Below are 22,489 nucleotides of genomic sequence, written 5' to 3' on the forward strand. Positions count from 1 at the left end.
CAACTGAATATGGCTAAGAACGAACTGCCACTGTATACTGAATTGAAATGGTGCAAAAATGAATAAACGAGTGAGTGAACAGTACCGGGTTTGGGAACGGTGCAAAAAGAGAGCGCAGGAGGGGGTCGGCGGGGCGCAGCACACTGGGTGCGGCAGCTCCCAGGACGCGGTTGAGCGCCTGCTGTGCCTCGCGGGACTCGAGCCGGATGCGGCCGCTGGCGAGGAGCGGCAGCACCGCATCCACCACCTGGCGTGACCAGCGCCGCCAGCGCTCCTCGCTCTCGCGCTCACTTAGCACCAAAGCCAGCAGCTCCAGCACCTGCAGTGCAGACATGTGATCATTTATAACTTAGCTGGGAGCTCAAAACAGGTAAATAGTGAGAAATTTGATGCTTCTTTCTATGAACATCATATCAGAGCCAGGACTTGTGCTTTTAGTGCCAACGTACACACTGCTTACAGCAAACACTAAAGAAAGTGCTAGAGAAAATGGGAACATAGTCCTCTATGTTTATACATGCCACAAGGTACACATCAGTACTAGACAAGGAGAGCAAATTACTGTACACTCGTGATCAGGAGGGGGAAAACACCTTGAACAACTAGAGATGTTCATATTCACAGGACAAGGACATTAGCATTTCAATAACATCACTTCAGCATGCGTCCTGTGGCCTAGTAGGCACAGAGTCTGCCATGGGCCCTGATGTTCTATGTATGATGGCACTGACACATACATGGTGCAAATGGCGTTCTGCGATATAGCCATTCACACTGCATTCACTTTGTTCCAAAGTTCATCTTTGGTGGTTGGCATTGGGTCACAGCACTGCACTCATCGTTTCACCCTATCCTGCACATTTTCAATTGGTGAAAAGTCTGGTGATGCGGTGGGCCAGGACAAAAGGCTAATATCCTGTGACATCAGAAAGGCATGTGCTCATTCCGCAACAAATGGTTGTGCATTTTCCTGCTGGAAAATGGCACCTGGGGTGGTGTGCAGAAAGGGTATGGCTACAGTTCGCAGTATGTCATTCATATAGCTGACGCTGGTCACAATGTCCTGGATACGAACCAACTGTGATTCGTGGTTGTACCCAAGAGCACCGCACACCATAAGGCCACTGTGATGCCACCCCCTCTGACTGTAGCAAACCAAAATGTGGCCACCATTTTCAAACAAACAGAACATGTCCAAAACCACTATCTGATACCATCCCTGTCCCAAATGACATTGTTACATACACCACTGTCATCTAGCACATTTCTGCACATTTGTCAAAGGTAGGTGGAAAAGTGGATGATGTGCCTGTAACCCATGCCGTAATTAACGGCAATAGACTGTGTCCCCTGATAGTGTGCGACATTTTACACTGTTCCATTGTTACGCCACAGCTGAGGAAGATGCAGATCTGTCCTGCAATCCTATTTCAGATGAGGTGTTGATCTTCTCAGGGGGGTGGTCTGGGTGATGGGGCCTGACCCATCTCATCGGGTTCTACGGCCTTCTGTGAACCATTCTGCACACACTTGTTGCACTGCTGAAACACTTCATCCCATATGAGCTGCAATTTCCTGGATGGATGCATCATATTCTCTCACGCCAATAAAGTGCCCTCTTTCAAACTCACTGATTTGATGGTACAGTTCATACATACGTCTGTGAGGTATCCTGCACATCTACTCAAGTCACACTGATCTATTACCTTTGGTTTATAATGACAAAAGAGCTAGAGGCAAAATTTACTAGTACGCGGTGTTGCGGCACAATATCAATGTTGGCCTTGGGCCTGTGGGTCGAAATGGTTCAAATGTTAACCATTTCTACAAAACATACTAATGCTTCAATCTAACTACCAGGACTATGATTCTGCAAAAAAAATTGAAAAATGAATGTAACTTTAATAATTAGTTTCTATTTTAGTTAAAGCCACACAGTATCTTATATGGAATCAATTCACGCACATGACAGCCAATCACTGTTTGCCTTTCACTCATTGCGACATAATAAATAGTCACACACAAAATATTAGCAACAGATATCTTTAATAGTCTCTCTAAAGTTAATTTGACCCTTCATGAAATTTCTGGAGCAACAAGGTGTTGTTAGTGAACCTTTCCGCAGTTTAACTATTCCTAGTTCTCTGTTTCTCTTTAGTGTTCAATCCTGAGGTTGGTTTGCAGCAGTATGCCGTTCCTCTCTACTGTACACCTTCCTATTCATTTCCAGGTATGTGGTGAATCCCACATCATGTATAACCTGCTACATGTTGGCCATCCTCAGTGATTCTCTCCCTCAACAGATCCTCCTGCTATTGTTCCAGTGATGCTTAAAATGAGTTCCACGAGTTTGGAGTTGGTCTTTTCTTGTTTGGATGTGCCTCCACAGAAATTTCTCAGCACCTCTTCACTTGTAACTCTGTCTCTTCTGGTGATCATCATCATTCTTCTGTAGCAACAAATCTCCAGCACTTCATGCCATCTTCTCTTGATTTCCTATTCTCCAAGATTCACATCCATATATAGCCAGTCTACAAACAAACACTTCCATGGTCTGTTTCCTTGGTTCTAGGCTGGTGTTGTTGCTGTTGAGTAATTTCTTTCTCAAATTAAATGTAATTTTGGCCTGCAGTATTCTACCCACAATTTCTTTCCAGCTTCTACCATCCCATGGCATGCTTCTTCCCAAATAGGTAAATTCCTCTATCACTTCTAGCTCCTCTCTTCAAATTGTTGTTCTTAAAATTTGATACCCTTCTTCAATACTGAAAACTATTGCTTTAGTTTTCCGCTTGCTTATTCACGTACCATAATCATTACAGAAAATGACTTCTATTGTGGTGAGGACCCCCTCTGTCTTCTTTCATTTCCAAGACCACAGCAATGCCATCAGTGTTAACACAGAACATCTATCTCCCGCTAACTCTGGCCCCCATCACAATAGTTTCATGAACCTGGTCTATAGCTTCCTGGATGTAAGAACTGAATATAAGAGAAGAGAGAGTACATCTTTGTTTCGAGTCCTTTTCTGATTTTTGCTTCATGTTACTAATGAAAATTCCTAATGATAGTCGTTTCATTTTTGTAGAAGATTTCTTTGTATTTCAGAACTGCTTTCTTCAGCATTCTGAATATCTATTGCCCAATAAAATTATTAAATGTTGTTTCTAGGTGTACAAAGGAAATATAAGTTGGTTTATTTTTCTGTACCTGTTTTTCCTTAAGAAACCTAACTGCCAGTATAACCTCTCTTCTTCCTAGTTAAAGTTACTTAATTTGCAGCTCAGCTGATTAATCTTCCTTTAATTGTCACAAATTTTAATACACACTAATTTTACTAAGTATAAATTGTCTATTTAATGAACAATTTGAAAGTACCATGCTCAGGAGGCACTCCTTAGTTCTAAACGCACTACCATGTTGCTTACATATTATCTTTTTCTATGTGCTGCTGAGGCTATATGCACACATTCATTGTCTTCCAAAAACCAATAATGTTTCCCCTACCTGCACCGGTATAGTATATTCATAGAGCTTACTCCCTCAAGGTACATATATTTTGCTCAAATGAACAACACAAAAAGAAGAGAATGGTCATTTGGGAACAAAAAGTGGATGAGCAGGTGAGAGAAGAGGCTCCTATTGCGAAAGTTTCTGAACAGTACTGAGATGATAAGAGTTTTCATTTTCTTTTTAATTCCCTACACTGTTGTTAATGGTTTACACTCTTTTGAAACAGTGCATACTTCATTTAGTTTTGCTCCAGTTGTGAAACTATTCACTTCTGAAATCAACACACACAACTGCTGTTGAAACTGTTCAGTTTAAAAATTTGCATAGGCTTTGTACCTAGTTGCCATGTTCTGCATTCTTTTCTCTTGAAATCACTCCACCGGTGCGGCATGGAATCTCCAGTGAGTGCATGCGCAGGCTGTCTCCCCTTCCCATTCCATCTGAAAGAACGTGTGTTTCAGTATCTATCAACAGCATTTGTTCATATTCCGATGCTCTTTTACATATTAATGACTTGTCTTCAACTCTACACAATGCGCAGAAGTGAAATGGAATTGAAGCCAGTTTAGACAGTCAGCACAACAACATGTTTGCTTGCTGGCCACTAAAAGGAATGTGTGAATAGGCAGTTGAGTTGTTTTGACTCCTTATTGGGCCTTCCATCTTCTCTAGGTGCACCTCTGTTTTTGTCAGTCTGATGGTTTCTATTGGCCATTTTGCTTATCCTAAATTTAAATGTGTGTTGGAGTGCTGCAAGCAGTTGTTCCAGTATTTCATTATTATTTGCATGATGCTCCGAATGGCCAGCCATTCTTCCATATTTCACTACTTTTACAGTCCAGCAATGAAGAACTCACTAAATATTGCGAGAACTTTATTTTGGTTGACACTATTTGTTTCATTTGGGCAGGTGATAAGAGTCCAGTTTTCACTCTCCACAGAAGAATTTATGAAGATGTGGTAGGCGTAGGCGTGCGTGTGTGTGTGTGTGTGTGTGGGGGGGGGGGGGGGGGGGGGGGGAGGGGAGGGGGGGAGTCAAACGCATACTCATGTGTTTGTTTTAACAGGTGAAAGAGACATTAAACATAATTAAGGAAAAATTACTGCATGAATGAAAAAAAGATAAACCCTTAAAAAATCACATAACTGGTCAACATGTTGCCATATTTTCCACTGAGAAGATGTACTATAATTGTAAAACTAGGCTGCTCCATATCATAGTAAGAGTTTGTAATTATGATCCATAAAACATGTAAACAACTAACTCCTAAAAAGATACTGTAATTAGCTTTTGTAATGTAACTAATGGACGTTACTATTCTTTGAGACCAAGTACTGATTGTGCTGTTCGCACGAAATATGTAAATCGGGTAAGTGTGGTGATGGGATCCAGCATATTGTGATACATGTTGTGGAAGCCCAAATATGTAACTTCCTCAATGATTTTGTTGTCGGTTCCAGTTTTTGATCTTATTGGGTTTCCACCAGAGAAGAACACTGTCCTGTTTCTCTCCACTGCTATTCTCATATTACGTTCTTTGAAAAACATTGGTTAAATTGCACACTGACCCTTCCATGTCGCCCTTTTCATTGCCTCCATATAAGAACTAATGATTGTTGTAAAGCTGAAACTAGTTATCAGTTCAAATAAAATTTAAAAATGACGAAGCCTGTGAATGTTACAGCAAACTACAATTCTGTTTGTAGAAACAGCATGAAATAAGCCTATTTAACTAATTTTTGAAATACGGGTACACATACCCTCCAACTTAAGACTAAATGTAGACCCATGAAACAAATCAGTGTGATCATTATTAGTGGTAGCTGTAATCCTCTGCATGTACTTGGTACACAGCATTTTGTACTGAATAGTATCTGCCACTGTGAATTTCAAGTTGTTCAATTGTGCTTTGTGGTATTTCTGACTAGAAGCCTGCATAAGAACCCAATATCAGCAAAATTTATATGGCTATATGAAAACTATTTCAGAATGTTTGGTTTTGAATAGTTATACACCAATGTGCTCATAACTGTATAAACAATAGTAAAATGCAAAGATTATTTAACACTGACTTTATTAATTATGAAAACCTTTATCTTGAACTGTAAAATTTACAGATACAATTCCAGTAGGAACTGATCAGTGAATTTTACAATGTAATTAGTTTGCAACATAACAAGTTGTACATACATTTGCAACATTACAACTTTTACACGGACTTATAATGAAAATAATGTATCTCAGAAGGAAATAAATAAAATTACCTGGTGGTATTCTACCAAACGAAGCAACATTGACACCAGAACTTCGCGCTGTGTATCTAATTCCCGCAGATCTGCACCACCACTACTGCCACGCAGAAGGAAAATATCTTCTACCACAGGTGTTAATGCTGGTATACCTGTCAAAATTCCAGAACACGTAATGCAATGCACAACAATGAAGCATCAGTGAGCTACATTGGTTATGAAATCAGTCAACCTAACTGTAAAATTTATTTTGATGTAGACATACTGAAGTTACACTTGACAGTCAACCATTGCCATTAAAAGACACTATATCAAGGACAGAACTGTAAAGAGTTAGGTTTTTCAAAAGTCAAGTTGCAGAAACATTTAATGTACCACACTCAGCATTACAGCTGTGGATTAACTGACGATGGGAAATATGTTGGAGGCTGAAGAACATTTCACACAGTAATTTGTAGGTTTTGATTCAGTGGAATAGTTTAAGCTTTATAGGCTTTTTCCCCCAATTGTGTCCCACATAGACAAAAGGTCTGCTTGTTTGGTAGATGTCCAACATAATTTTCTGTTGGGTGCACCTTGAGGCGAGGCATGTCACTTACATGTCCCCTTAAACCTTAAAATGTTGCTTTGACTTATCCTGGGATAGTCTGTGGTACATTGTGAGGTCTCACTTGCAGCTCACATAGTATACAACGCATTCTTCGGGCTTGACACATGTTACATGAGATACAGACTGATTAACTCAAAACTGTTTCTCAGCAGACTAAGATCAATTTACTAATTTGCTAAACTCACAAGACCAATGATTAATGTCTTGTGGCTACTAACAAGCACTCACAAATATTTTGGAATCTGAACACTGGGTTGGAAGACATACACTGCTAAAAATCAATAAACCACCTCTTATTATTATTATTTTTTTAAGACACTGCCATGCCCATCTATTATTAAACACTGCCTCTAGTCAGCTAGTGGCTCCACACTCTGATATGAGGCCTCTCCATGCTGAGCTAGTGCACACTCACTTCACTGCAATGCTTGTCTGCAAAACCAGAATATGACTAATTAAACACACACACTAACATAATTGTGACTTTTCACAGACTTTACATGTTGAAAAACAGCTTTAGGAATCCTAAAGTATAATTCTCCAAACATCTCCTCTGCTCCAGAGCCCACAACTTGGCCCAAAACTCAGGAAGTCTGCTGACCACTCCCAATTTCATTAACTCTGAGCAACAACTGAAATTGTTTTAACATCAGACCTTTCAGCCATGCAAGCATTCTCGTTGGTCATTCCCTCACTTCTCAGGAAAGTGCTACCTCCTGTGAGGACTTTTTGCGAGCTTGTTTTCATTAGATGCTCAAAAATACTTGTAATAGGGGGGAAGTCACCAGACATTCAGCCAGGATTTTCTGGAAAGAACAAAACATTGACTCCAGACTTGAGAAGGCCTGCAGGCTGCATGATCTGGCACCCAGATATGGCCAGCAATTACAAGTTATGGCTTTGCCAAATACAGCTTCTTGGGACAACGACAGACTCAGCTTCCTTCTGGGGCATAAAGGAGTACAGTTCTTGCAAGAGAGTTGTCATCATTAGTTCTGCTGATTGCCCATACCATCTAAGATGGTTAATGGTCTACAGAGGGGCAATGTGTCAAATGCTTTCTAGAAATCTAGGAATATGTGTTCTTCATCCACAGTTCAGTGGATACTGTATGAAAAAAGGACAAGCTGAGTTTCGCAAATGGAGTGCTTTCTAATCCATGTCAGTTTGTGGACAGAAGCTTTCCTGTCTCAAGGAAATTCATCATATTCAAAAACAGAATACGCCCAAGAGACCTGCAAAAACCCATTGTTGCACATATTGGTCTGAAATTTTGTGGCTCCTTTCTTTTATACTTCTTATATACATGACCTGCACTATTTTCCAGTCGCTTCACACTTTGTGCCAGTTGACAGGTTCACAATAAATGCCAGCTACACAAAGGGCCAGTGCCAAAGAGCACACATTATACAAACTGAACTGGTATTCCACATGGACCCAGCGACTTATTTGTTTTCAAACTCTTCTGGTTGCCAGAAATACCTATTTCTATGTTCTCCATGTGGGAGTCTGTGTGATGGTCAAATGGTGGTATAACTGTATGACCCACTTGCATGAATGATTCTTTTAAAACTGAAATTTAGAACTTCAGCTTTTCTTATACTGCCTTCTTCTGACACATCAGACTGGTTGATGAGCGGCTGGATAGAAACCTTTGGTCCACTTCATGATTTTGTGTGTGTGTGTGTGTGTGTGTGTGTGTGTGTGTGTGTGTGTGTGTGTGTGTGCGTGCGTGCTGTTGTCGAAGGCTAATGGCCTAAAGCTTTAATTGTGAAAGTCTTTTTGTTGTGCCTATCTGCGACTCAGCATCTCCGTTATATGGTGAGGGCAACTTTTCTTTTCATAATATTGTTACATTCCATCCTGGATTTTCCATCGTTTGAATCAGAACTTTTGTGGGTTCTTGGCAAGATCTTCCACCAAGAAATAATGGTGGAAATTATTGTATATTTGCAGATTTTTTTTCTGTATCATCAGATCTATTAATTACAGCAGGAACAAGCAAATATATATTCAGTGTGTAAGAATGTACTGACATATACATTTTATACATACTGCCATACATAAGTATATTTGGAGGGGGGGGGGGGGAAGAAAACCCTACATGAATGTACCTTATACAGACCCTAAGTGAACTGGTCCTCACCGATGTGGAATATGTAAATCTAATTCAACTGATTTTTCTGTGTTCTAAAAAATAAAAGTCTTAAAAGTGAGAAAAAAATCATCATCAACTTACAGTGGGTAGCAGGTGGCTGACCGCTCGCCATCAACCCATCACACAACTGTATAACTTTGGGAACACTTATTATACTTTTTGAATGATGCTTCTCATACGAAAGATGCACCAGAAAATAAAATATTCTCGGAATGAGGTCTTCTGCCAACCTGCAGGGCACAAAAAGAGAATAACAGTTGTATGTTACTTATACTTGTAATTGCACGCTTGAAAACACAAAAACTACGAGGAAAAGTGTAACAAGGAAATATGAATCCTAGTGTGGCAAACTTTGTTTTGGAAAAATTCAATAAATGTGGAGTAAGAAAACTTGGCTCACTTCTTTAAGGGGAGGACTTTAGAAGGTGCAGCGAATAGGGAATAAGGTGTTAGGTGTGATGGCAACCGAGAGGTGCCAGAAATAAGGTTTCACAGAACCTAGCAATTCACTCCAGCATTTCTTAAGAAGTAAGCTGCGTCCAAGTTCTCAAGGTATTGCATTTCTCAAAATCTTTTTGTTAATTTTCCCACTACTATCATCACATTTCAGGACATGGAAACTGACAATGGTGTGCTGGTCCCATGCAGCCACACAGCAGAGAACGATACACCAGTCGGTTGGTACTGATGCGTCCGACAGGGCCTGTGAATGGAGTTTGTATTTACATTTTACCATCACATTTGCTGTGTACCAATGATTACATCTGGTTTTTGAAAAAAATAGCGTTATGTCTTCCCAAAAAGGTGACTGGCATGTTATAGACTTGTCTTTATTTTGGACACAATCATATTTGTAAAAAGATAAAAATCATTACTGGTTTCATCTATATATTTTTGGGTTCTTTGGTTCCCTGCTTATGTTCTTAGATTTGGTATGAAAACACTTTGTTTACCAAATGAAACCTATCTACATCTACATACATAGTCCGCAATCCACCATACGGTGCGTGGCAGAGGGTACCTCGTACCACAACTAGCATCTTCTCTCCGTGTTCCACTCCCAAACAGAACGAGGGAAAAATGACTGCCTATATGCCTCTGTATGAGCCCTAATCTCTCTTATCTTATCTTTGTGGTCTTTCTGCAAAATTAAGTTGGCGGCAGTAAAATTGTACTGCAGTCAGCCTCAAATGCTGGTTCTCTAAATTTCCTCAGTAGCGATTCACGAAAAGAACATCTTTCCTCCAGAGACTCCCACCCGAGTTCCTGAAGCATTTCCGTAACACTTGCATGATGATCAAACCTACCAGTAACAAACCTAGCAGCCCCCCTCTGAATTGCTTCTATGTCCTCCCTCAATCCGACCTGATAAGGATCCCAAACACCCGAGCAGTACTCAAGAACAGGTCGTATTAGTGTTTTATAAGCGGTCTCCTTTACAGATGAACCACATCTTCCCAAAACTCAACCAATGAACCGAAGACGACTATCCGCCTTCCCCACAACTGCCATTACATGCCTGTCCCACTTCATATCGCTCTGCAACATTACACCTAAATATTTAATCGACGTGACTGTGTCAAGCGCTACACTACTAATGGAGTATTCAAACATTACAGGATTCTTTTTCCTATTCATCTGCATTAATTTACATTTATCTATACTTAGAGTTAGCTGCCATTCTTTACACCAGTCACAAATCCTGTCCAAGTCATCTTGTATCCTCCTACAGTCACTCAACGATGGCACCTTCCCATACACCACAGCATCATCAGCAAACAGCGGCACATTGCTATCCACCCTATCCAAAAGATCGTTTATGTAGATAGAGAGCCACAGCAGACCTACCACACTTCCCTGGGGCACTCCAGATGATACCCTCACCTCCGATGAACACTCACCATCGAGCACAACATACTGGATTCTACTACTTAAAAAGTCTTCGAGCCACTCACATACTTGGGAACCAATCCCATATGCTCGTGCCTTAGTTAGTAGTAGTATGAAGTACTGGTATAAAATATGCATATTATTACTTTAACTATAAATAAATTAGAAACACAATAGGTAAAAAAATATGGATTTTAAGTTTGTAACTGAGATTTTTCTTGTAAGTCTGCTACATTTTACAATCTGAAGATGGCTGAAACTGGTAATTAAGGTTATCATGCTCAAAATGTGACTGCGTTTCAAATGAAAAGAAGTGTACAAACGTCTGTTTTATTTTGGAAACATGATTCAAATGACTTTACAATAGTTCAGTGCTATGGATATATAGTTCATCTTCACTAGCTCCTTTTTGGAAAAACTATATTTGTAAGTAAAACAACTGGTTTGCGACCAATAATCAATGCAGATCAAGATGAAAATCCCTTGTAATGGCACCACTGAAATTCAAGGAAATTTTGTTTTTGTTATGTTGGCACATATTATACAATAATGTATCATTTTGTTCAGAAACGAGAAACATCATTACCATCTCTCACAACATGGTATTCCACCATCTATGCAATCCACATTGTATTCCATCACCCATCCAATCTACAAATCATCCTGATCCATCCTTATGTCATGCCTTCTCCCAAACCTCAGTAACATAGGGCATATTTGTGTGAAAGCTCCAGGTGCAATATCTGTTCTATTCAGTACTTCTCACTGAGGTTATCCTACTTCATTCCCATTACAGATATCTCCTATGTCATAAGAGGCAGTATCATCTGCTGAAGCAGTCATGCTGTATACCAATTACAGTGTAACTTGTGCACAGCATTTTATGTGGGCACGACTACCAACCAGCTGTTCACAGGAATGAATGCCTCTGCCAAAGTATGGCCAACGTCCAAGTGATCACCCAGTTATCCCCTGCCTCACAGCCAACTACTCCTCTGGCCTAACGCCCTCTACTTCACTAGATTAATCAACACTCACAATCGCACTTTTCCCTCCTCGGTGTACCTCTTCCACTGCTCTTATCTAGCCCCTCCCCTCACCATCCCCCAAACACATTCATATACTTGATTGTGCGCCACACAACTTCTCCTGCATGCACCAGAGATAACTGCTCTGCGACGTCACATTCCTGTTCCAGTGCCTCGGCATATCTTCTTCCCCACAATCGGCCACTCTTACCTCTCTCTGCCTCCATCTCTTCCTTACCCTCCTCCCTTCCCTTAGCTTACCCCATCCGACACAACCTGTCACTCCAGTCTGACTGCAACTGTAACACAATGTATCTGACTGAGAAAATATAACTTTGTTACGTTTGATAATCATGGCATATGCACATAATGTGACTATTTGGGGAAAAATGAAGAACTACTAAGTACTTGGCAGAGAGTAACTGAAGAAACAGGCATGGAAGTAACTTTAACGAAAAATTAGGTAGTGAAAATCACCAGGGAAAATGAAAAAATTATGGATGTAAGTTGTAATGGAAAAATTATTAAAGAGTCAGATGCTTTCAAATGTCTAGGAAGCTAGTTATAACTAAGAAAAAACATCAGGGATGAAAATTTGAACAGGGTAGAAAATTGTTCAGAATTTTATTATTTTGAACTGGATATGATTAGAAGCTGGAAACTTCCTGCCAAAACAAAGATCATCATACACAATGACCTACAGATCAGAACATTGATCTTGGACATAGAAAGATATGAGCAGAATATTACTGACAGAGATGCACTTCCTATGAGGGATGCTGAGTAAGACAAAAAGGGGCAGGATAGGGAAAGAAACAATATGAAACACCCTTCAGGTCAATCCCCTCAAGAAACTATAGAGAGCTATAGGCTTAAATAGTTTGGCCACATCAAAAGAATGGAACAAGAAGGACTTCCAACAAGAGTGCTAAAATGGACAGAATATGGAAGGAGACTAATTGGAAGATCATGACAAGCTGGAGAGACCTTGTGAAGGATGATGTGAACTGAAGAGGTCTGCAATGGAAGGAAATGCTGAATGATACACTGTGGGTGAAAAGAGAAGCCTGGAAGAGGCACTGTTGCGAACAACCTGCATGTGCACATATGTTTCAGGAAGAAGAAGAAAGGAAAGGTGTTTTCTTTTCTTGTTTTAACCTTTCCATTACTATTAAGCAAAAGGGAAGGGGGGAGCAGGAGTAGAAGATTAATTTTTGACATTCCATTGAGACAGATCACAAGCTAGGATTAGGGGAAAGATGGAACAGGAAAGTGGCCATGCCCTTTTGAAGGAACCATCCAGCACTTGCCTCAAGCAATGTATGGAAATCACAAAGAACCTAAATCAGGATGACAGGACATGGGCTGTTGAATGCAAGTCCAGTGTGCTAACCACTGCGCTACCCTGCTCATTGCTCCCCCTCTACCCCGCCGTGCTACTCCACTTGGGTGGTTTCTTCTTCTTCTTCTTTTTTTTCCTTTAACCAAAAAGAAAAGAAAGAAAAAGAAAAAATAACCAGCTCAGCTACATTTTCATTCTTGTGGGTGTTACTGTTAACTGCTCAACACTTCAGCTATATGGTGAGTGGTTGTTTTTAACCTTTCAATTATTTTTAGATGGATTTATTTGTTACCATCTTTTCTTAACAGACAAGTATGTATCAACAACAGTGGTTCTTATCCAAGGTGTATACAGGGAGAAGGAAAAAAAATTCCTGGATTATTCCCGGATATCCCGTTTGAAAAATATGCTCTTCCCCGGGCGAAAATACACTTTTTCCAAGCTAAGTGACAGTAGATTTTCCATAGATTTTCCCTCAGAACTTTAAAATTTATCAATCCTTTGAATGGTTAATGTTTTATATGCTCGCATAGAACTCCCCGGAAAAAAAAAAGTAAAGATGGGGGAGAAAAGCTATGGAAAGACTTTTGATGAAAAAAAGGGAGAGAAGTTTTGGAAAGACCTTTGATTTGCAGCAACATATACGCTGCATATTTTCATATTACGAAAGTATAAATTCGAATTGCACCAAACATAACTCATTAGTTTCCGGAGTGTTGAAACCGAGCTTGTGATGTCCTTTTGTAACCCAATTATATCTTATGCCATGTGATCTCGCCAGCTGATGACAGCAGATATTCAGAGCATAGGAAACGTGTTATTGTCAGCCAATAGCAAGATCACTGGTTACATAGTGCGAACACACAAAGAGGAAAAGTTAACAGTTAACATTAATATACATAGTATAGCTACAAGAAAAGCTAAGCTTTCACATATAATATTGGTTTCTAAGATAAACAAGCTATAACAGAAGCTAAGCTTTCACATGTAACATTGATCTTTTTTTGCATGTTTTATACTTTAAGATACATTATACAAATGAGCCAGAAAATTTAAAATTGTGACATACATGTCCGGGCTCAAAATTCTTTTAAGTGGCTGGTCCTCAAAGGGTTCAGTTTTAAATGCTCTGTGATTTAGAAATTCATCCCACTTTCTCATACATAACATAATCTTGTGTAAAAAGAAATTTACTTTGAAAGTAACGCTTTTTGAATCACCTTTCACAATACTATCCGTAGACTGTTAGAAATAGGTTCGATTTACCAATTGCCAGAGAGCGCCAGAAAATAGGCATTACTGTCCATACGTAGCTGCAGTGGTGTAGGAAGCCCGCATGTTCGTATGTATAAAGCATTAAGAGAGCTTACATTACACCATAAAAGAAACAGGGCATCAGAGGATACTCCAAAGAGCATCGGAATTTCGTAAACCATACTAAAATGTATAATTAGGCTTGAAGTGCACATTGGTTTTTTCCAGATCCACAATGAAATAGGTCCCATCTGATATTAAGCTTTTCAGTGTGGTTTCTGGGATGTATATTTTCTTGGAGTACCAGTACTCTACGGTCCCATTTTTGGTTCTTTATTATAGCATAATGCCATACATGGCAGAAGATGATAACGTGCACTTGAAATTCAGCGAACTGTTGGAACTAGCCAATACTGTGGAATGGAACACTTTGTTTCAAATAAAATGATTGCCTTAGCAGAAAGACTAATAAAGCCAAATTTCTTTAAAAAACTTGCAAAAATAACTTAATTGTTCTGCAAGATGATTAATGTTTGACTGCTAATAACTTGGAAATAAAATAAAATCAGAAAACTGAAACTAATAATATATATTTGCACTCCATAATTATGTGAATGTATTTTAATTCACTTGATAGCTCCCGGAAACAGAAATCTGTTTTGTTTTCATTTGACATGGGAACTGTAAACGAAGAGAAGCAGCAAAATCACTTAACGCAAACACGGGTCACGTGGAGACTAACGTCCTCCCCACTACAACTCTGTGCATGCGCAAATCTGGCAGCTAGGGAGCAAGCGAGAAAAAGTTTTCTCATTTGTATCTGGCTGCTTGCTGCTACTGCCGATACAGCTAACAGCCACACTTCAAGTAGCGGAAAGCGGGAATAGGTATTGCTCATATGTGAGCCAACTGCGCATGTGCATCAGCCTGCTGGCAAGTGGGCAAACGAACCTTATGTGAACAGTTGTGACGTAATGCTCATAGCAAGCAGTTTATTGTTACGAAGAATTATGTAGTCTTCTCACTACGGCCTTTGACATATTTTTGCTATTTGCAGATGCTTGTGCGTGCTCGGAGTTTTGTTGTTGTAAATTGCGCATTTCCTTAGCAACTAAAATTTATTTTTTTCTCTCAGGTTTATATTTTATTCTGCAGTATCATTCTCCAGTAGCAGGATACAGTAATATTCTTCGCTAGAGAATCAATTCTTACCACTAAAATAACAAAAATTTAACTGAAAGCTAAAAATATTAGAAATTCCTGGAATTCCGAAAAATTCCCAGGTTTTTCCCAGTTTTCTCCTGGATGAAAAAATTCCCAGGTTTTTCCCAGATTTCCCAGGTTGTATACACCCTGTTATCATATCCTCTAAGTGGTGACTAGCATTCTCTCTTAATTCATATTGTTATTTTGTATGATTATAACGACTCCTGTCAAGTGTGGTAACTATATAACAATTATGACAATGGCTTGAAATAATAGAAATGGGAATATTTCTTTTATTATTTTCAGTTTACACCACAATAACAAAGAGCAATGAACTGCTAACACAATAAACTACAACTGCAGAAACAGGAACTGAAACTTCTACTTACGGTATCTGACCTTCTTCAATGAACTCGAATTGCTTCAGAACAAATTCAATGAAAATTTGATCTGAATCAAGTAAGCAATAATTGACCCGCAATTGAACCAGCTGGCTTAGCAAAAGAAGAACACGACACTGAAGCCTCACATCACTTGTCACGGTGTATTGCTGAAAAATGAAAGAGAACAAACTTCTTTTCAGCAATTTGTACAAAGCATAAAATAAGTTAAATACTGTTCAACGCAATAACAACTTAGTGCCATCCATGCTTATACCAGCTAAATTTAATCACTTGATTTGGGAGAAGCATATTTGTCCCATCAGCAGTACAATTTTATAATTATTCTCTACTGGTTTTGATTGTTACACTCATCTTCAAGGAGAAAACTGTAAGATACAAAAAATGTCTGTATACTATACACAAGCATCATAGAAAATGGAGGAAAGATCATTTTTAAACCACAATCCTTACACATCGTACAACAATGGATCAACCATACATTTCAGTAATATGTGAGCCATACAAATGTGTGACATACATAATTGTCATAATAACCTATCTTAACACAATTCATGCAACCACACTGTGCCTTCACACAATTACACTAATACACATTTGGTGATAACTACACATTTAATAATTGATAAATTGTAAATGTCAAAGGTACAAATATTATGCGATCCCCAAAGAGATCACGTTGAAACACAGCATGAATGCCTAAATGGTTACAAATGTTCTTTGGTCTATTTGAAGATTACAGCAACAAAAATAAAATGGTACCCCTTCCTATGAACAACATAAATATGTGACCTTTTATAATGTGATATATTGAAGTGTTAGAAAAATTAAAAAATTATTTATCTGTACTAAACATTGTGAAAGAAGTATAGATATATATATTCTTTTTAATTTCTGTACTACAAGTCAACATACCACATTACAAAAAGTTATATATTTATGTTTTTGTTCAGAGAACAGATGCCCTGTTACTTTTGCATTTCTATTGCTGTAACCTTTGACGAGAGAAAAGAGCATTTAGGCGTCCACACTCTGTATCAATTTAAACTTGATTTCTTTGACAATCACATAATATTTGAATTTTTCGCAATTATGGTATGTCAATCATTAAATGTGGAGTTATCACCAAATGTGCACCACCACAATTGTGCCTAGTTGTGTGGACTGTGTTAAAGACAGTCTATTATTACAATTATACATGTTCTACATACATACATGACTCACATACATATAATTTTTTAACTGTTTTCTCCTTGAAGATGATTACAACAATTGAAACCAATAGAGAATAAACATAAAATTGTACAGCTGATCACGGGCATGGATGTGTGTGTTGTCCTTAGGTTAGTTAGGTTTAAGTAGTTCTAAGTTCTAGGGGACTGATGACTGCAGATGTTAAGTCCCAGAGTGCTCAGAGCCATTTGAACCATTTTTGTACTATTGTTGTGGGTATTGGTTTCATACCTACCTTGGCTATGATAATGTAATCACTATATTGTTCACAGTAGCTTTTCTGCATTTTTATCTTCTTTTTCATTATTAGGCCTACTCCTGTATTACCCCTGTCTGATTTTGCAGTTATAGCCCAGAACTCACCTGACAAGAAGTCCCGTTCTTCCCGCCACTGCACTTCCCTAATTCCCACTATACTTAACCTCAACCTACCCATTTCCCTTTTTACATTATTTAACCTTCCTGCCTGATTAAGGGATCTAACATTCCACAGTCCGCCCCACGCAATCCCTGTTTTATGTTTCCTTGTTATGACGTCTACTTCTTTAGTCCCCAGCATGAAATCTGAATGAGATACTATTTTATTACCATAATATTTTATCCAAGAGATGCCCTCATAATTAAGCCACAGAGTAGAGTTGCATGCACTCGAAGGAAAAAAATAATAGCTTACAGCTAACTATTCACAGTAGCAGCACAGGAAGGATATGTTGGCTAATGTTAAAAGGCCAGATCACTAAATCATGCAGACTGGTGACCTCCTTCAGGAATAAGGTGTTAGTCTGGCATCTCCACAGATAACCATCTGTTGTGTTAACACCTAGGGTACAACGATCTACATCACTGACACACCCAAGCCACCCCACCTCAGCAAAGTCCACAGTTCATTTGGGGGGTTAACATTAACAATTTTATACTACAACATAGTCACATTAGGTTCATTGTAATACAATGAAGTGAATTTGTTTTTGTTTCATTGCAGTTTCACACAGAATTACGAGCTTTCGCAACTGGCAGTTGCTTCGTCAGGAAAGAGGGAAGGAGAGGGAAAAATGAAAGGATGTGGGTTTTAAGGGAGAGGGTAAGGAGTCATTCCAATCCCGGGAGCGGAAAGACTTCCCTTAGGGGAAAAAAAGGACAGGTGTACACTCGCACACACACACACACACACATATCCATCCGCACATACACAGACACAAGTAGACATATTTAAAGGCCTTTAAATATGTCTGCTTGTGTCTGTGTATGTGCGGATGGATATGTGTGTGTGTGTGTGTGTGTGCGAGTGTACACCTGTCCTTTTTTTCTCCTAAGGGAAGTCTTTCCGCTCCCAGGATTGGAATGACTCCTTACCCTCTCCCTTAAAACCCACATCCTTTCATTTTTCCCTCTCCTTCCCTCTTTCCTGACGAAGCAACTGCCAGTTGCGAAAGCTCGTAATTCTGTGTGTGTGTTTGTGTGTTTTGTTCATATGCCTGTCTGCCGGCGCTTTCCCGCTTGGTAAGTCTTGGAATCTTTGTTTTTAATATATATATATATATATATATATATATATATATATATATATATATATATATATATATATATATATATAAAGGGAAAAAGTTGTTACCAAAGGTTTTGAAAAGTTCTTGAGTGATTTACTTCAAAATTGTACATGATACTCTAATGAATATTTTGAAGGACACAGGCTGTATATTTTAATATATACAGGGTGGAGGAAAATTGTGTCATGAAATTTTAACCCTAAGTAGCTGATGCCAGTAGGAACCAAAATGACTAATGTTGTGTAGGTCGATAACGCAAAATTTTTAAGCTACGGAAGTTCGGCGCCATGCGCTCCAATTGGCCTTGGGATTGCTCTGTTGCTGGATGCTCTGGACAATGCATGACCATAAATCCTTTGCCTATTGGAGATAATGATGTATCCAAGGCAGCTCGCATGCTAAGTGGTAACGCGACAGCCTTCCACTCTGGGGGGGCTGGAGGCAAATCCGCCTGGGTCCCAAAACATCCATTGTAGTTTCATGATAAGGCGTACAGGGAACAAACTCATCAACAGCTGTTAGTTTGCATACAATAAGTCTTTTACAAATTGTGTTGGCCCTGAAAATGGCATTTTTTTTATGGCTAGGACATTGTTTACTTAAAGCAGGTACTTGAACTGGCGACCCTCTGACGCGACACAAGCTTGGTAACGCCAAATGGTGTTTTGCCGAACTCTTTCAAAGATTCCTGACATTGCCTTGATGTGATTGGTGGCATGTTGAATGCAATTCATTAACTCCTCTTCATTTCTAGGTGGTCTGCGTCTGGGTTGGTAAACTAGAAGCTTGGAGAATCCCCACAGGAAGAAGTCTGGTGGCGTGAGGTTTGTTCATTGCGGGGGCCATGTCCTACGAGCACCTATGACATTTACCCAGCCGTCAACGAGTTCATTTAAATATCTGTGCACAGCACGACTGTTGTGTGTGCACGCCCCATCATGCTGCAATCATATGCGTAGTCTTATGTCCAGAGGAACATCTTCCAGCAGGCCGGGTAGAGTTTCTTGCAAAAAGTGAAGATAAGTTGAGGAGGTAGATGGACCAGTACAATCAGATGGCCACCCACAATCCCTGCCCAAATGTTGAGCGAAAATCGTTCCTGATGTCCATGGGCATACGTTAGATGAGGATTTCCCCTTGCCCAGTAATAAACATTTCGAGTGTTGTAAAGGTCATCCCGATGGAAGGTGCACTCATTGGTAAAGAACACAATGGTGGGAAAGTCGGGATCTTGTGCAACATGTCACAGAAACCACCAGTAAAATCCTAGCCTGTGTTCATAGTCCACCACAGGATTTAGGTTTTAGACAAGGTGGAAGCTAAATGGATGCTGGCTGCCATCCCTCAAAACCTCCCAGACTAAGTGTGAGTGACTTCCATATCGTGCTCAACTGCTCGAGTACTTGTCGTAGATGCTTCCTTGAAGTGCTCGAGAACAGTCTCTTCAAAAGCAGCATCCCGTAGTGTTTGAGGTCTTGCAGCATCGCCATGATATCCTGCTAATGAGCCTGTTTCAACAAGTCACAGGTGAATTGCTGTAAACGTTTGCGGGTGTGGATGGCGTCTTGCTGGGTACCGTTCCTCATACAACCTTTGAGCTTCATGTGCATTACCGTTCCCTAGTCCAACAACAAAAACCATATCTCATTGTTCTTCAAATGAATACTGTGCTGCCTTGCTTACTGTATGACTAAGTCGCAGGTTACGTGTGTGTGTGCTCCAAAGTGAACCTTACATGTGAATGCCTCTGACGTGAGGTGGAGACAAACAGCAAGACCTATTCGACACGTGTGCTTATCATGTTGGGGCATTGACGGGGCAAGGGACATTTGTATGTGTGAACTGACAACCACAGCACTGCCGGTCAACCGACAAATGGCAACAGGGCAATCCCATGACCAGTCAGAGTGTGTGGCGCCAAGTCTCTTTAGTTCAAAAATGGTGCGCTGTTGACCAACACAACATTAGTAATTTTGGTTCCTACTGGCATCAGCTATCCAGGCTAAAAATTTCATGACACAATTTTTCTCCACCCTGTATAATATGTAACTATATGAAACACATACTATAAAACAAAAAAGACACATCACAAAGGAATTATCTAAATGTGATGGAACAACCAAAGGGATCCTGCTATGAACTGGTACCCCAGACCATCACTTGTCAGGTTGTATTGCAGGCGGCAGTCAGGTGATACACCAGTGCCATCTGGGGCATCTCCAGACATGTCTTCAGCCTGGAATCTCATTGACTGGAGTAGCACTGTCTTCAGTGATGAATTCTGATTCAAAATTAGCCCCAAAAACCAGCAAAGATAGGAGGGCAGGACGAGGAGAGGAAGACATCTTATTAGCAAACAATGAAAACTCCAAATAGGGATATCACCACTGTAGGAAAAGCTAGGTTGCTACTTACCATATAGATGACATGTTAAGTTGCAGACAGGTACAATTAAAAGACACTAATACACAAGCTTTCAGCCACAGACAGCAGTTCAGACCTGAATGCCACTGATCCGAGCTGCCAGACTGGCAGTCATAGGTGCACTTTTGATATTTCATTAACATTAGTATAAGACAATATGAATAATAATTTTTTTTTTTTACTCTTATGGTAATTCTTACCTTCAGTGCCTTGATTACCATTGGCTCAAACAAGCGGATGTAAGCAGCCAGTGAATCCTTGTCAGAACCCCTCGTGAAATTTTTCTGTAGGAATGGAGCTTTCCGGTCATTTCTCCTCCTTATGTAGTTCATCCACCTAAATTTCAAAGGTTTATCACTGTCACATATTTATCAACAAAGCACACACTATGTCTGCTAAGATACTGACAGGTTATCATAAAGGAATTATTTTTATACATGTATCCCTGTAGTACAACACAGGAAATTCAAATGAAAACTTACTTGTGGACAGGTTATTGCTCACAAATTACAAAGACCACTACACAAAAACACAGGAATGTGCATCAGGAAAAACAATTCATGAGATCACAGAGAAGATAGTGTAATGCATTATAAATGTAATTTAATGATTGTGTCACTATGAAATAAGGCCACTTCTGTTTATTACCAGAAGAAAAAATAGCCCAGACAAGCAGCTAGACAATTAATTCAATAGTCAGGCTTTCTTCAAATGGGGAAGCTCTAGGAGTGGTCAATGTCTAATACGCAAGAAAGTTGGTACAATGAATGAGCGATGTGATTCACTGAGATCGAGATAGAAGACGCTCGGTCACCATGTGAGGTGGGCAAATGCCCTTGAACTTTCCTAACAATTAGTAGTGAGCTCCTGGGCATTCTGCGAAGGTACTGTTTTCATTTTATGCACAATATTTCAATGGCCAATCCAGTCATCTTCCCCAGTGCTGAGAGTTTTGCTGTTATGTGCACTCACAGCACTTTAAGAAGATGGCTGGGTCAGTGTTTGAAATATTGTTCATAAAACGGAAACAACAACTTTTCAGAGCACCCAGAAATACACTAGTAATCATGCACGCCAAGAAAACTTGAGGGATCATATCCTAAATTCTTTGAAAAGGTCTTTTCAAAGAAGAGCAGAGGAATGTAACTCAGGAGATGCCTCAGCCAATGATAATCATTAACTCTTTCCCACAACACATCAGAGCAAGCAGGGAAATACTATACAGAAGCCTAGCGAATGGAAACAGAACAAGACACACAGCATTAAGCCACACTGCCTGCACTCTGCTCTCTAGTGAAATTGGGTTTTAAGTACCTAAGCCTCAGCCACACATCATGGGTAGTAGATGGAATAGGTCTGCTCCAGTTTTACAAGGTGTTTGTGCAATCCTGCCTCAGTTATAGTTGCACGGTTTACAGCTAAGTTTGCCATGAGGGGACTCAGCTGGTGATAGGAACATACAGGACAAGTCTGATTCCCAGTCTTTATGTTGAGGTTGGTGAACCACCACTCAAAATCCAGTGGCAGATCCACATGGTGTGCCGAGTATGCCACCTACTGTCCACCTCATGATCTCCAGCATTCCATACTGTTGCTTGCTATCCAATGGAATGATTATTTAGAAATAGGTGGG

At 39.7% G+C, this 22,489-nt stretch overlaps 1 protein-coding gene across 2 annotated transcripts in view; it reads right to left on the bottom strand.

Moving 5' to 3' along the window:
* Nucleotides 1-22,489, bottom strand: part of LOC126354803 (huntingtin) — a 472,584-nt gene that overhangs the window by 234,853 nt on the left and 215,242 nt on the right. For both annotated transcript variants that reach the window (XM_050004721.1, XM_050004723.1), the window contains exons 22-26: nt 21,057-21,192; nt 15,641-15,801; nt 8,613-8,761; nt 5,779-5,915; nt 86-319 (exon numbers count right to left, since the gene is read on the bottom strand). In XM_050004721.1, the coding sequence (XP_049860678.1) occupies nt 86-319; nt 5,779-5,915; nt 8,613-8,761; nt 15,641-15,801; nt 21,057-21,192 (817 nt within the window). The remainder of the gene's footprint in view (nt 1-85; nt 320-5,778; nt 5,916-8,612; nt 8,762-15,640; nt 15,802-21,056; nt 21,193-22,489) is intronic.

Source organism: Schistocerca gregaria, chromosome 3, assembly GCF_023897955.1.
Source record: "Schistocerca gregaria isolate iqSchGreg1 chromosome 3, iqSchGreg1.2, whole genome shotgun sequence".
NCBI classification, from domain to species: Eukaryota; Metazoa; Arthropoda; class Insecta; order Orthoptera; family Acrididae; genus Schistocerca; species Schistocerca gregaria.